Genomic DNA, 16,974 nt, shown 5'->3' with positions numbered 1-16,974 from the left:
GTTTAAGATTATATTCATTGGAGTTTAGAGGAGTGAGAGGGGCTCTCATAGAAACTTATAAAATTCTAACAGGGTTAGACAGAGTAGATTCAGAAATAATGTTCCTGATGGTGGGGGAGTCCAGAACTAGGGGTCATAGTTTGAGGGTGGCACAGTAGCACAGTGGTTAGCACTGCTGCTTCACAGCTCCAGGGACCTGGGTTCGATTCCCAGCTTGGGTCACTGTCTATATGGAGTTTGCACATTGTCCTCGTGTCTGCGTGGGTTTCCTCCGGGTGCTCTGGTTTCCTCCCACAGTTCAAAGATGTGCAGGTTAGGTTGATTGGCCGTGCTAAAACTGCCCCTTAGTGTCCTGAGATGCGTAGATTAGAGGGATTAGTGGGTAAAATATGTAGGGATATGGGGGTAGGGATATGGGGGTAGGGCCTGGGTGGGATTGTGGTCGGTGCAGACTCGATGGGCCAAATGGCTTCTTTCTGCACTGTAGGGATTCTATGATAAGGGGTAAGCCTTTTGAATGAAAAAGCCAACTTAAATTAAGTCCAATCATGGTCCCCAAACGAAGGACAGACAAGATCCAAGCTGACAAGACAGGACTTTGCATCCCATCTTGGGCTCGATCAAACAAGATCCAAGCTGACAGGATTGCACCCCCTCCCAGGCTTGATCTAACGCTTCATGTTCGCCAAAAGGCCGAGATGGCTTTAAAAAATTGCATCAGATAAAGCCTTGGTTTTACCTCATTGGCTACCCTGATCCTTTACTATACCCTAGCTTGGGGAAACCTCAGGCATCCCTGGGAGCAGACATTTGCAGGTAAATCTACATTTGGAAAGTGGGAATATTTTAAAAGTGAAATAGTGAGAGTTCAGGGCCAACGTATCCCTGCTCCTATATTCTATGCCCCGGCTAATGGAGGCAAGCATTCCATTTGTCGCCTTCTCCATCTGTCCGGTTCCAATCATCAAATATCAATCTATACTAATCCCATTTACTAGCACTTGGTCCATAGCCTGCCATGCCTTGGCGATTTAAGTGCGTGTTCAGATATTTCTTAAATGTTGCAAGATTATCTGCCTCTCAGACAGCGTGTTCCATATTTCCACCACCACCTGGATGAAAAATATTTTCCTCCAATTCCCCTCTAAACCACTTACTCCTCACCTTAAACCTATGCCCTCTGGCCTTAGACACCTCTGATGTGGAGATGCCAGTGTTGGACTGGAGTAAGCACAGTAAGAAGTCTCACAACACCAGGTTAAAGTCCAACACCTCTGCCATGGGGAAAAGATTCTTACAATCTACCCTATCTATGCCTCTCATTTTGTATACCTCTATCAGTGCCCTCCACCAGCCTCCTCTGCTCCAGGGAAAACAAACCCAGCCTGTCCTCAAAGGCCTTACTGAAGTCCATGTAAACCACATCAACTGCATTGCCTTCATCAATATATTTAGTTACCTTTTCAAAATACTCAATTAAATTAGTTAGACAGGGTCTCCCACCAACAAATCCATGCTGACTGTCACTGATCAATCCCTGCCTTTACAAGTGTTGATTAATCCTGTCCCACAGAATATTTTCCAATAATTTCCCTACCACTGACATTAGACTAAGTGGTCTGTAATTACCTGGCTTATTCCTACTTACCCTTCTTGAATAAAGGTACCACATTAACCATCTTCCAGTAATCTGGCATTTCACCTGTGGCCAGCGAAGATTCAAATATCTCTGTCAGGCCCCTGCAATCTTCTCTCTTGCCTCCCATAGCTGCCTGGGATACATCTCACCAGGCCCTTGTGATTTATGCACCTTTATGTCTGTTAAAACTTCTAATATCTCCTCCTTATTAATCTTGACATGCTCCAGAACTTCATTTTCCCAACTGAAATTTCCAGCGACAATGTCTTTCTCCTTAGTGAATGCAGATGAAAAATCTTCATTTAAGACCTCGTCCACATCCTCTGGCTCCACAAACAGATTGCCCCTTTGGTCATTAATGGGTCTCGCTCTTATCCTGGTCATCCTCTTGCTCTTTACATACTTATAAAATACCTTGGAATTTCGTTAATCTTATCTGCTAATATTTCATGGCCCCTCTTTGCCCTCCTTTTTAAGTACCACCCGACACTATCAATACTCCTGAAGGCCTCCCTGTTTTTCGTGCTCTTGCTCTGTACCTACCATATGCTTCCTTTGTTGTCTTTACCAAACCTTTGATATCCCTTGACATCAGGGTTCCCTGGACCTTCTCCCCTGCCCTTCACTCGGATACGTTGGCCCTGAACTCTCACTATTTCACTTTAAAAATATTCCAACTTTCCAAATGTAGATTTACCTGCAAGTGTCTGCTCCCAGTCTGCGTTTGGCAGATCCTGTCTAATATTGAAATCAGCACCCCAAACCACCACCACCACCACACACACACACACACACACACACACACACACACACACACACACACACACACACCCCACCACCACCCCACAACTTGACACTTGATTTCTAGACTATTCTAATCCCAGTTTTACAAACTACTTTGAAGCACAATTTTCATATTTAAATATGTATTATATTTTGAGAAGCACTGCTTTGGAAGGTTGTAAGGCTCGTGGTCAGCTCCAATTCCCCCCCCTCCTCCACTGCTGCTCTCGCGTAAACTCCCATTCCCTCACTGTCACCAGCATCTCCAACCCACCCTCCTATCAAATCAACGTGTACCTTATTTTATCTGATCTTCGTCTCTCTGTTCCTGTACATCATTGAGTCATTACCACTCTCTCACTCAACATTGCTCTTCTTCAAGAGGGATAGTGCATCAATGCTCTCAGAGAAAAATGGCAGCTTTCAAAATTAATTCTCTGAAAAGCTACCTAATGAAAAATGGGAATCCGTCATAGATTAAGGAGAAGCTGAGTTTGTGATGTTGAGGTGTTGACTTGATGGTGGATGTGCTTTTATGTTTTCCAGGCCAGAGTTCTCTTTTTTCTGGTTTTCTTAGCTAATATAATCATTATTGTCACCTTCCGATACCAAAGAAAGCCACAGCTTAAAGGCAAGTTCAACTCTTTGTGTTTGATACTAAATGCTGTTGAAAATATTATCTAATATCCAGTAGCTCTCAACTGAACCATACACTGGAAAAGTACTCTCACTTCTAACCACAACAAATGTTCAGAAAATGTCCAGCCCTGTTAAAGCTGCTTCTCTGCAGCACCCTGGGTTTGCTGCATGTGTCAAGTTAGATTTATACAATGGGGGAGGAGAGGCTGGTCATTTTAATTATATTGGAAAAGTGGCAATTTGTAGGGTTGCAAACCCACAGGTCACTGTGCTGCTCCCTTTAAGCTACACTGCCAGGTGTAGCTGCGCAGAAAAATTTAAAGAGGGCATACACATAAATAAATCACCCATTCACTCCAAAAAAAAGTTGTAAGGTACATTTTTGGTACCTATGCTGATATTGAATTAGTAATGCTGTGTCCTTGACATCAGTGAGAGGAAAAATTGGGCTGGGGCATATAATCAGAAAGCAGCCGTTTCACACCATCGCTTACAGTTAAAATGACTCCTCTCACACTGTCTCAGATCAATGTAAAATCTGGTGATTGCAGTCAGTAAGGCCGATGGGTTTGCTATGGTTAGCTTAAACACCCAGAGAAAGTGGCAGCCAGGAGGATTTCCTGTCCCTAATGCCTATCCAGTGAACTTTATTTGATAGTATACACATGGGGAGGGAGAGGGGTTGAGGGGAAAGGGCTAAGATCGTACTCTGCTGCAATTCCTATCTACCCCCACTCTTCTCATTCCATGATCCTATATCTCACCAATACTTACTGTCAAATCTCATATCTGAGGAAGAGCTGAATGTTGGAGTTATTAGGGATTGTTCTGTGTGTAAGACAGGACTACAATAAGTGGCTTCTCAAATGAGGGTGGAATATTAGGGGAAAGCACACGTTTAGAAAAACTCCAGAAAAGCAAGAAAACAAAAGAATCAGAAGGTATGAGGGGTATTTTGTTTTTACACAATAAGTTCTTCTGATCTGGAATGCACTGTTTGAAACGGTGGTGGAAAAAGATTCAATAGAAACTTTTAAAAGGGAACTGGATAGATACCTATAAACTTAAAAGTTTGCTGAATTATGGGGAAAGAGCAGGGGAGTATGGCAAATTAGGCAGCTCTTTTAAAGAGCTGGCACTAGTACGATGGTCTGGACTGGCCTTCTCCTTCTGTGCTGGATGATTCTTTTGAAGTTCACTTTTTAAAAAAACTTAAAATTGCATTCATTTCTGATTAAATGGTTCAATCTCTTTTCCACACTAGAGAGTCCTGGTGCCTTCACACTGACAGTATTTTCATTTCATGTGTTGTGCAAGACAAACATATTCTACTATCCTGTATTGCTATTCACTTGCTACGTGGCTGTGGGTGAGTATTTAACACTTGGTATCCGTATGTTATCCCCAATAACATTAGGACACCCCATGGTTCATTCACAATTTGTCGGCTGGTTTAATGAGTATTGTAACAAGTCTTGTTGGAAATCTTTTCAAATGTGATGCAGTGATGCAACATTGACTCCAATACTTTTTACTTAAAGAATAATTGGGAGTATTATTTCTTCTTCTTGTCCTGCCCCACTTTCTGTTTGCTGACTAATTTTATTTTGTCTCAGTTCTTTCACAGCACATATAGAGTTGCCAGCGGTAGCTGGATATATTTCTGGAGTTTTCATCACACAACTGCTCACCTCCAACAGCAAATTCATAGGCCATTGGTCATCTGAAATGTCCATCTTCCCACCCAGAGCCTTGCCTACTCACACTTCTCTGTCGGTCACACAGCCTCCTCGCCCCATTGCCCAGATTTTTAATACTAATAACTTTTTTGAAATGCACTGCTGATTTAGGTGCACAGTCCCTTTAAACTTAAAGAGCTAACTTGTGTGCAGTCTGCATGGGGACTTCCGCAGAGGGAATCTTTCTTATAATTCCAACTTTTGTTTGTGCCCTGATTATTTTTCGTCCGGTTTGTTTGGAGCACAGATTAATCTTTAATTCTTGGAGACTCCAGGAAATTCTTAGAGGGCAATCCAAAACTAAAAGATACGTGGGAATGCCATTCTATGAGGGAGTTGGACAAAGTAACCTGGAACGACCTCCATTGGTGCCTACCTATCTTTCAGATTGAAAAGTTGTGCATATCACTCTGCTATTTAAGAAAAATGAAAGCAGGAAACCAGGGAATTATTGGCCAGTTAGCCTGTCGGAAAATTATAGAGTTTATAAGTAAAGATAGAGTGACTGTACTCACTGTGCACTCCCAGCAGGTCCTGTTCGTTATTTGTCGAAACCTGTTGTAAATCCTTCTGACGTGACGTCACGCTGGCAGTGGCGGTGAGGGAGAGAGAGCCCCTACATGGAGGGATGATGAAGCGAGGGGGCTCACTATGTGTATTTAAATTGGGTTCCTGCCATGCAATGACAGGATCCCAATTTAAATATACATAGTGGGCCCCCTCGCTGCTTCATCCCTTCACGTAAGGTTACATCATTGGGAGGGGTGGAGGTGACAATCAAGCAGGGAAATCCTGCTGATGTGAAAGGACTCCCTTTTGATTCTCTGCCAATGCTGCCTTTCCCACCCACCAAAAATAGGAGCAGAAAATCCCCCCCTTGACTTCCGCAGCCTTCTACTGTAGAGAATTCCACAGTTCACCACTCTGAGTAAAGATGTTTCTCCTCATCTTAGACTTAAATGGCCTACCCTATATCCTCAGACTGTGACCCCTTGTTCTAGACCAACTTTCCCCCACTCCTTTCCCCCACTCCTTTCCCCCACTCCTTTCCCCCACTCCTTTCCCCCACTCCTTTCCCCCACTCCTTTCCCCCACTCCTTTCCCCCACTCCTTTCCCCCACTCCTTTCCCCCACTCCTTTCCCCCACTCCTTTCCCCCACTCCTTTCCCCCACTCCTTTCCCCCACTCCTTTCCCCCACTCCTTTCCCCCACTCCTTTCCCCCACTCCTTTCCCCCACTCCTTTCCCCCACTCCTTTCCCCCACTCCTTTCCCCCACTCCTTTCCCCCACTCCTTTCCCCCACTCCTTTCCCCCACTCCTTTCCCCCACTCCTTTCCCCCACTCCTTTCCCCCACTCCTTTCCCCCACTCCTTTCCCCCACTCCTTTCCCCCACTCCTTTCCCCCACTCCTTTCCCCCACTCCTTTCCCCCACTCCTTTCCCCCACTCCTTTCCCCCACTCCTTTCCCCCACTCCTTTCCCCCACTCCTTCCTCGCCAGAGGATCCCTGCATCCAGTCTGTCCAGAATTTTATACATTTCAATTGGATTCCCTCTTCTAAATTCCAGTGAATACAGACCCAGTCTCTAATGAGAGAGCTGCCAGCCTGGATTTGTCAATTTGTGAATTAAAGATTAATCTGTGCTTCAAACAAACAATGAAAAATCATCAGGGCATGAACAAAAGTTGAAATTATAAGAAAGATTCCCTCCGCAGAAGTCCCCATGCAGGCTGCACGCAGGTTAACTCTTTAAATTTAAAGGGGCTGCGCACATAAATCAGCAGTGCACTTCAAAAAAATTATTAGTATTAAAAATCTGGGCAAGGAGGCTGTATATGCCTGATAAACCTGACTAGATATTGTTAAGAGGTGATTAAAGTACTGCAGAATATCTATGGATGTTATTTATATGGACTTCCAGAAGAGATCTGATGCAAGTCCCTCATCGGAGAATGTTAGCTAAAGTTAAAGCTCTTGGAATCGAAGGCAAGTTATTGGCCTGATTAAGAAGTTTGTTGAATGGCAGGAGACAGAGTTGAGGAATACTGGGTGAGTATTCTAATTTGTAGGATGTAACTAGTAATGATCCGTTGTGAGGCCTCACTTATTTACCATAATCTATTAATAAATTAGATGGGGGAACTGTAAGCAGTTAAGATGGAAGTATTCAAATGACAAGGAATCATTAATAGATTAAGTGAATCAGCAGAACTATGAAATGGGTTTCCATGTAGGAAATGTGAGGTCATCCACTTTGGACCTAAAAATAATTAAACAGAGCACTTTTTTCTCAATTGCAAAAAACTAGAAACAGTGGAGCTCTAAAGAGACTTGGAGTTCCAGCGAGACAAATCATTGAAATGTCATGAAATGGTGCAGAGTATAATTAGAAAGACTAATAGGATATTGGTCTGAGGTTTAGAATATTGGGGAGAAATCATGCTTCAGCAATACAAAGCCCTAGTTAGACCACACTTGGTGAGTAGTTTTGGAGACCGCATCTTTGGGAGGATATATTGACCTTGGAGAGAGGGAGTGGCGGATAGATTTAACAGCATGATACCTGGTCTCCAAAGATTTGATTAAGTGAAGGAATGACACAAAATAGAATTGTATTCCTTGAATTTAGAAGCTTTAATTTTATTAAAGCTTTTCAATAAAGCCTTACATAGAGTAAATAACCTATTTCTGTGAGCTGGGTGTCAGGAAGCAAGGGGTTGTGTCGAAAGATTAGAGCCAGACCTTCCAGGAGTGAAATTATACACACAAAGGATGGTGGAAGTTTGGAACTCTAGTCAGCAAATGGCAATTGATTCTGGATCAATAGTTAATTTAAATATGAGATTGCTAGATTTTCATTCTCCAAAAGTTATTAAGGGATATGGGACAGAGTCAGGAGTTGAGTCACAGATCAGCTATGACCTCTATAATTACAAAACAGGCTCAATGGGTTAAGTGGACTCCTCCTGTTCTGATCTCCAGGTTACAACCTTCCTCAATCTCTGCACTTTCAATTCTGCTCTCTTGTACATGGCTCATCTCCTCCACCATTGGTTGCCCGAACCCCAGTTTCCTCCCAAACTCCTCTATATTCCTTTAAGCATCCTTAAAACTTACCTGTTAGACCCAGGTTTTGACCATCTGTCCTAATACCTCTATGCCAATTGCTTAGTGCTTATGCTCCTGTGAAGAACTTGGGACATTTTTACTGTATTAAAAACAAGTTATTATTCGTTGTTCATTGAAACAGTTCCCACTTGTCCACCCAGTGAGTGAGAGCGCACAGAACAGGCTGCATCTTTACCTTCTCCTTTATTGATTCTGTATCCCATTGCATTTATAATCTCCCTTGCCCAGAGTTCATATGAAATGAGAATGCAACATTGCCTTCTAAAGAATCACTATCAAATGCAGAATTACACACAGCTCTTATTTTTTCTTTATCCATCTTCGGTTTTATTTTCATGGGGAAACTGAAGAATTGTTTTTCCTGCCCATCATCTAATTCGAATCAAATCCAATTCTCCCATCACCTCTGTGCTTGTTGACGTATACGGGCTCTTGGAGAAGTAATGCCTGTATTTTGAACTGCTCATTGTTGTGCTATGCACCTCTCTACCTCTGTAAGCTCCTTCAGTCCCTCAACACTCTAAGATATCTACACTGCTCTAATTTTAACTTCTTCAGTATCTCTAATTTCTTCCACCCCACCGTTGGCAACAATTCCTAAATCCAAAAGTCTGGAATTCCCTTCCTAAATCTCTCTGGCTCTCACTCACATCCTTTAAATCCCTCCTTAAATTCCAGTGTTTTGACCGTGCTTTTGATCACCTACCCCAATATCTCCGCCTTTGATTGATGCCAGTTTTTATCTGATAGAGCTCATGGGAGATTTAACGCGATTTATACATGTACGCTAATGCCACACAGTACATTTCCAAAGCTCTGGATCTGAAGACTCTTGCTTGCCAAATGCATTTTTTGTGATTAATGTTAAACTCGACTTAACGACCTATTTATTATCATTTATCACATTCGATATACTCTAGAAGGTAGAAGCTTTGACAAAGGGTCATTTGAACTCGAAATGTCAGCTCTTTTCTCTCCTTACAGATGCTGCCAGACCTGCTGAGATTTTCCAGCATTTTCTCTTTTGAAATTAGAGAAATATGACTGATTCCTAAGAATGCACTTTCATGGCTGAACTCTTGTGTGGGCTCAATGAAGCAGTTATGATCTAATGTGTACTTTGTGGAAAAATTGAACAAATCAGTTATTCACCAGTGATCAATGGTAAAAACTCAATCAGTTGTTCCCTCCAATGTTTATAATATTCTTGGAATTTTGCTCACAAAAGTGAGAGACTGGTGCCGAAGGGAATACTTTAACTTCTGCCCCAACCCTCCATTTTGAACCTATTGTCAACAGCAAGCAGAGGTTAGATTTAATAATCTTGGCATTCACTTTTCTCATGCAGGGCCCTGGTTTGTTGGTGAAGTAATAGATGGCCAATTTGGAGCCTGCTTTGTTTTTGGGGTCGTGGTGAATGGTCACTTCTTGGAGGGAAGCCTTTCTTTCGTCGTTGGAATCTTTCAGGTATATAAACAGGCAGCGATTCACAATTGTCACTCAGGCTGCACCAATGAGCTTCATCAATAGGTCACCTTAACAATGTTGAGATTAACATTCCGGTCATGTTTGATTTGATTTATTATTGTCACATGTATTGGTGTACAATGAAAAGTATTTTTTCTTGCACACTATACAGACAAAGCATACTGTTCATAGAGTACATAGAGGGAGAAGAAAAGGCAAGGGTGCAGAATATAGTGTTACAGTCATAGCTAGGGTGTTGAGAAAGATCAGCTTAATATATAGTAAGTCCATTCAAACATCTGATAACAGCAGGGAAAAAGTTGTTCTTGAGTCGGTTGGTACGTGATCAGACTTTTGTATCTTCTTCCCGACAGAAGAAGGTGGAAGATGGTATGTCCAGGGTGCGTGACATCCTTGGTGATGCTGCCCGCTTTTCTGAGGCAGCGGGAAGTGTACGCGGAGTCAATAGATGAGAGGCTGGTTTGTGTGATGGACTGGGCTACGTTCCCAACCCTTTGTAGTTTCTTGTGGTCTTGGTCAGAGCAGGAGCCATACCAAGCTCTGATACACCCGGAAAGGTTGCTTTCTATGGTGCATCTGTAAAAATTGGTGAGAGTCATAATGGACAAACCGAATTTCCTTAGCCTCCTGAGAAAGTAGAGGCATTGGTGGGCTTCTTTGAAATAGTGCCATAGGATCTATATCTATTTGAGGCAACTGGGGTCTCTGTTTAATGTTTCATCCAAAAGGTGGCATTTCTGACAGTGCAGGGCTCCCTCAGTACTTAACATCGCATGGGGCTCAATGGCCTGGTGGTATTAGCGCTGGACTATTAGAAACTCAGCTAATGTTCTGGGGACCGACGTTTGAATCCTGCCACGGTACATGGTGGAATTTGAGTTCAATAAAAAATATCTGGAATTAAGAATCTACTGATGACCATGGAACCATTGTCGGAAAAACCCATTGTGTAACATTGATGTAACGTTAAAAGTGTTGTGTGAACCATGGTTTCAGTGGGAGAATTGATGATCAAAATATTCAGACTTAAGATTATTGACAAAAAGAACCAAAGGGGGGATTTTTTGGACAGCTCTTTCAAAGAGGCACAATGTGGTCAATATTAGATTCTATAATCAATTAAAAATGCAAAAACACTCCTGAATCATCTAGTATTTGAAATGAAGCAATGTGGAATTAGCAATTTACTATTTGAATGATATTGCATAATGCCTCTATTGTTACAGAGCACCTATTCATCATAGTGTGATGATTATGTCACTGGACAAATAATCCAGAGAATGAGAATTTAAAACCTACCAAACTGTTGAAGAGTTTTAATTCAGTTTAAAATACCTGGAAAGAAAAGCACTGCTGTCAGTAAAAGTGTTAACCTGGTGTTGTTAAACTTCTTACTGTCAGTAAAAGTGACATGAAACCGTTGGATTGTTGTTTTAAAAAGAAACTCAACTGGTTCCTTTAGGGAAGAAAACTAAGTGTTGTGGGGATTTTCAAACACCACTCCGAGGCAGGGGTGTGTAGAATATCAAAGTTTATTCAAGCATATGTATGAGAGAATCTTTCTCAAAGAATCATTGGTTGTAGTGGTCGTATTTATGTTTCTCCCCCGAGTGTGACCAAATTATTTTGGCCAACCCAATTAATCTTAACCTAATAATGACCACATTGGGACTTCAAATGTATTACCTACGCTACTTCAGGAAGCTAAAGGTAATATCAAATTGAAGGAAGAAGTACAATTATACAAAAACAAGTCGTAAGATTGGACAAAATATAAAAAACAGCACTAGTGACTTTAAAAAATGAGAGAGAAATTAAAGTATGAGAGAAATCAAGCTAGAAAAATAAAAAAACAGATGGTAAGAATTTCTACAAGTATTTACAAAGGAAAAGAGTGACTAAAGGAATTCTCTAAAGAGTGAATCTGGGGAATTAATAATGGAAAATAAGGAAACGGGGGAAATGTTTAACCAATCTTCACTGTAGAAGGCACAAATAACATCCTATGTCAAGAGGTGATAAGAGGGAGGAAGGAACTTAAAACAATTACAAGGGAAAGGGCACTGAGAAACTATAGAGTCATAGAGGTTTACAGCATGGAAACAGGCCCTTCGACCGAACTTGTCCATGCCGCCCTTTTTTTTAAACCTTTAAGCTAATCCCAATTGCCCGCATTTGGCCCATATCCCTCTATACCCATCTTATCTATGTAACTATCTAAATGCTTTTTAAAAGACAAAATTGTACCTGCCTCTACTACTACCTCTGGCAACTTGTTCCAGACACTCACCACCCTCTGTGTGAAAAAATTGCCTCTCTGGACACTTTTGTATCTCTCCCCTCTCACCTTAAACCTATGCCCTCCAGTTTTAGACTCCCCTACCTTTGAGAAAAGATATTGACTATCTACCTTATCTATGCCCCTCATTATTTTATAGACCTCTATAAGGTCACCCCTCAGCCTCCTACGCTCCAGAGAAAAAAGGCCCAGTCTATCCAGCCACTTCTTATAACTCAAACTATCAAGTCCCAGTAGCATCCTAGTAAATCTTTTCTGCACTTTTTCTAGTTTAATATCCTTTCTATAATAGAGTGACCAGAACTGCACACAGTATTCCAAGTGTGGCCTTAACTGATTCCTGGGACGAAGAGTATTATTTTATTTTATGGACTTGAATCCATTGGAGTTTAGAAGAATGAGGTGATTGTTTGAACTCTACAAGTTGGGCCGAAGGACCCGTTTCTATGCTGTAAACCTCTTTGACTCTATAAGGTCCTCAGGAGCCTTAATAGGACCTTTCCTGAGTGGAAAATCACGTCTCACAAATTTGATTGAGTTTTTTGAAGGGGTAACCGAAAAGGTAGATGAGGGCAATGCAGTTGATGTTGTATACATGGACTTTAGCAAGGCCTTTGACAAGGTACTGCATGGTAGGTTACTGCATAAGGTTAAATCACACTGGATCCAGGATGAGGTAGCTAAATGGATACAAAATTGGCTTCATGACAGAAGGTTTTGGAGGGTTGTTTTTCAAACTGGAGGCCTGTGAGCAGCGGTGTGCCTCAGGCATCAGTGCTGGGTCTATTGTTATTTGTCATTTATATTAATGATTTGGATGAGAATATAGGAGGCATGGTTAGTAAGTTTGCAGATGACACCAAGATTGGTGACATAGTGGACAGTGACGAATATTTTCTAGTGAAGGTTATCTCAGTGAAGAAGGTTATCTCAGATTGCAACGGGATCTTGATCAATTGGGCCAGTGGGCTGACGAATGGCAGATGGAGTTTAATTTAGATAAATGCGAGGTGATGCATTTTGGTAGGTTGAGTCAGGGCAGGACTTACTCAGTTAATGGTAGGGTAATGGGGAGAGTTACAGAGCAAAGAGATTTCGGGGTACAGGTTCATAGCTCCTTGAAAATGGAGTCACAAGTGGACAGTGGTGAAGAAGGCATTCAGCGTGCTTGGTGTCATCGGTCAGAACATTGAATACAGAAATCTTGTTGAAGTTGTACAAGACATTGGTACGGCCAACTAACTAACTAGGAAGCTGCCGGGACTTGATGGTTTGAGTTATAAGGAGCGGCTGGATAGACTGGGACTTTTTACTCTGGAGCATAGGAGGCTGAAGGGTGATCTTATAGACGTCTATAAAATAATGAGGGGCATAGGTCAGCTAGATAGTCAATATCTTTTCCCAAAGGTAGAGGAGTCTAAAACTAGAGGACGTAGGTTTAAGGTGAGAGGGGAGAGATACAAAAGTGTCCAGAGGGGCATTTCTTTCACACACGGTGGGGTGAGTGTCTGGAACAAGCTGCCAGAGGGAGTAGTAGAGGCGGGTACAATTTTGTCTTTTAGAAAGCATTTAGACAGTTACATGGGTAAGATGGGTATAGAGGGATATGAGCCAAATGCAGGCAGTTGGGACTAGCTTAGCGGTTTTTAACAAAAAAAGGGCGGCATGGACAAGTTGGGCCAAAGGGCCTGTTTCCATGCTGTAAACCTCTGACTCTAATAGTGTGGATGCTGAGATGGGAAACACTAGAACTAGGGGACACAGTTTAAAAATAAGTGGTCTCCCATTTAAGATGGAGGTTTTTTCTGAGTCATTAGTCTGTGGAATTCTCTTCCTCGGAGAGCAGTGGAGGCAAGGTCATTAAATATTTTTCCTCCAGAGCACCCGGAGGAAACCCAGGGGGAGAACGTGCAGACTCTGCACATACAGTGACTCAAGCTGGGAATCAAAACTGGGTCCCTGGCACTGTGAGGCAGCAGTGCTAACCGTGCCACCGTGCTGCCCACTGTGGAGCTGGGCCACAATAATCTTATCAAATGTTGCATTCAGCTTAAGGGGCTAAATGGCTTAGTCCTGCTCTTAGTTCAAATGTTCATGTGTTGAAAGATGGTGGAATAGTGGTACTGCCACTGGGCTAATAATCCAAAAACCTGATTTAATTCACTGGAGACATGGGTTCAGATCAACAGGTGGAAATTTAAATTGAATTAATGTTTTAAAAATCTGGAATTGAAAGCTGATCTCAGCAAGGGCAACCATGAAATCATCATTAATTGTTGTAAAAATCCATTGATTCACCAATAGTTTTTAGCCTTGGCCTTCCCTGATCTGACCTGCATGTGACTCCAGACCCACAGTAATGTGACTGGCTCTTACCTGCCCTCTGAAATGGCTCAGCAAATCATCCAGTTCAGGGGATGGGTGATGACCACATCCAATGAAAGAAAAAACTTGTTGTCCTTACCCAGTCTGGCTAACATGTGACTCAAATCTCCACACCAAGTGACACTCAGTTGTATGAAGAAGGTCCACCACCACCCAGCCGGAGTCACTGGTTAGCAATATTTTTTTCTAGTCAGAAACAAACCTTGGTGCCTCTGATCGGAGTAACTTCGGTTGAGACTGAGAGCTGAGACTTCGATAGGAAGTTGTGGAAGTGCTAGAGAGGTGAAGAATGGAATGACTCTTCCGTTATCCCTGCCAATCCACCTCTTTAATCTTAGGAGGCAATGTCCCTTTTTCATACTATATTTAATACTTTTCCCTTCCTTTTCTACATCCAGCTGACATTTTTTAATTTTCCATTGACGTGCTACCTGTGCTGGTGTCTACTCCTTCGCTGTCGAGGGGCCTGCTTTCGGTCACACATCAAGTACACAGGGTGGATCCGCACTGTCCCCATGCACATCTTCATAGTGGCACTTCTCCTGTGGCAAGTCTACAGCTGCTACTTTCTGCTGATAACCTATGGGACAATTGCCTTCTTCCTGTCTCCAGTAAGGACGTGGTCGGTGCTCTTGGCCTTGGTCCTTGCGTACAAGGCTTGGACTCTCAACAACTCCACCATTAGAACGTTTAAAGCTGAAATGAAGAAGTGCCCCTATTCCTGATGGCCTGTTGGGAACAACCCAGGAGCTGAACATACACTGATCAAATTTGTCAACTGCCAGTCTCGTATTGCAAAGAAATTTGTCAAAATTACATAGGATGATTGAAGATAAATGCTGTCAAACAATTCATTCCATTACCCTCCTCAAAATAAACTGCAGTAAGGGAAACAAAATGAAAATCTACTTAAATGTAAATGGAGATAATACTCAAGAAGGGGTCTGGTAGAAGTGGTTCATATTTTACTTCACTGTCATGCAAAATATTTTTTCACAATGCCTGCTGGTCGGAATGTGAGCGATACTGTGCGTGTGTGTGTGCGTGTGTGTGCATTGCATCCTTTCCACAATATTCCCTTCACCAGGGCCTTGGGAGTGGACTGAATAAAGCAACTGCTGCTGTTCCTGATCTCTCTATTGCTTTACAAGAATGATTTGCACTTTGAAGAATGAGGGGTGTTGAACACAACGTGAAAAACATTTAAAAGAATATTTGTCTGGTAGAATTCTGTGATTCTTCTGATTAATTCAGAACAAATTCAACTTTGAGAGGCAAAAAGCAAAATGCTGTGGATGTTGGAGAACTGAATGAAAAAGCAGAAAATGTTGGAAAACACTCCAAGTTCTGGCAGCAGCTGTGCAAAGTCATCTATCTGAAACATTGACTGTTTCTTTACCTATACTGTGGGAGAGCTGCCCATAGGATGGCCGAGGTGCCATTTTTTTGGATGAGATTATAAACTGACTGTCCTCCCACATGGATGCAAAAGATTGGGTCACTATTTCAAACAAAAAAAGGAGAATTTTCCTGGTTTCCTGCTCAATCAAAAAGGAAAACTTGTATTTCTATAGTGCCTTTCACAGCTACCAGACCACTCAAATACTTTAAGTAAAGTCACTATTGTAATATAGGAAATACGGCAGCAATTTGCATGCAGCATTGTGATAATGACCAGCTGATCTATTTTAGTGATGTTGATTAAGTTATAAATATTGGACAACCCCTAACAACCATTACCACCCACCCCATCCCAAGCTCTTATTCAAAATAGTGCCAAGGAATGTTTTAGTCTATCTTGGAGCCCAGATTGGGTCTCGCTCTAATGTCTCAAACAAAAGATAGAACCTCAAAAAGTGCAGCAGCACCTCAATTCTGCACAGAATCTCAACGGCAACTAGGGATGGGCAATAAATGCTGGTCAGCCAGCCACACCCATGTCCCATGAATGAAAAAAAAGTATCAGCCTTGTTTTTGTGCTGAAGTCCTGGAGTGGGGCTTAAACCCATAATCTTCTGATTCCAAGGCTATCAACTGGACCACAGCTAGCATTAAAAATTATACCTCAAATCAGATTATTTCATCTTTATCATATTGCTGTTTGAAGAATGTTATTGTGCACCAAAATTGGCTGCAGCGTTTTGTTAGATTACACGAATGACTATTGACTCAAAAGTGCTTTGAGAGAATGTCCTGAGACTGTAACAGGCACTGCAGAGATTAAAGTGGCTTTTTTTTCTTCACAGTTGCATTTCCAGCATTTTCTGCTCTTTTTAATTTGGTGAGTTTACCTCGCTATACGTTGTAATCCTATGTTAAAAAATTATTTAAACAATTTACAAAATTATTCGGTGAAGCACTGAATCAAAACTCCTATACTTTGGGAACACTATATTTCAGAGATCTATTGCATTTTGAACACAAGTTGAATCACCTGGGTTGTCTTGCGCAGAGGAATCCCGATTTACATTTTAGTGTGAGAAGAAATTGCTTGTCACCTAGGGAGAGATTTTGAAAAAATAAATACCAAAATAGATGCTGTTTGGATGTTGTCAAATTTAGTTTAAAGCATACATGCTTCACCTAATTCACTGATGCACTTTCAATAACATTGTATTTATATAGCAGCTTTAATGCCATAAAACAGCCCAAGGTGCTTCACAAACAAATCTTGATACAGATACATTTTAGGAGATATTAGAACAAAAGACCTTTGTCAAAGAGGTGTCTTAAAGGAACGCAGAGGTTTTGGGGATAGAATTCCAGAGCTTGGGGTGGAGAAAACTGAAAGCCACATTAAGGGCAAGAAGAATACAGATTTTTGTTAGAAGTTACAGAACCAAACTAGATGTATGGGATTGGAATAAATGGTA

The 16,974-nt window shown here is 41.8% G+C and overlaps 1 protein-coding gene across 2 annotated transcripts in view; it reads left to right on the top strand.

The window, feature by feature from the left end:
• tmem62 (transmembrane protein 62) overlaps nt 1-16,642 on the top strand; it is a 76,370-nt gene extending 59,728 nt beyond the window's left edge. The window contains exons 11-14 of one of the 2 annotated variants that reach the window (XM_078233623.1): nt 2,969-3,053; nt 4,326-4,430; nt 9,278-9,396; nt 14,500-16,642. In XM_078233623.1, the coding sequence (XP_078089749.1) occupies nt 2,969-3,053; nt 4,326-4,430; nt 9,278-9,396; nt 14,500-14,826 (636 nt within the window). In that variant the 3' untranslated portion in view covers nt 14,827-16,642. Of the gene's footprint in view, nt 1-2,968; nt 3,058-4,325; nt 4,431-9,277; nt 9,397-14,499 lie in introns of both variants that reach the window. The other variant, XM_078233624.1, reaches the window with a different exon arrangement.
• Nucleotides 16,643-16,974: the final 332 nt, after the last annotated feature.

This window comes from Mustelus asterias, chromosome 18 (genome assembly GCF_964213995.1).
Source record: "Mustelus asterias chromosome 18, sMusAst1.hap1.1, whole genome shotgun sequence".
NCBI classification, from domain to species: domain Eukaryota; kingdom Metazoa; phylum Chordata; class Chondrichthyes; order Carcharhiniformes; family Triakidae; genus Mustelus; species Mustelus asterias.
Note: the sequence above shows the minus strand (reverse complement) of the source record. Positions and strands in the feature narration are given on the sequence as shown.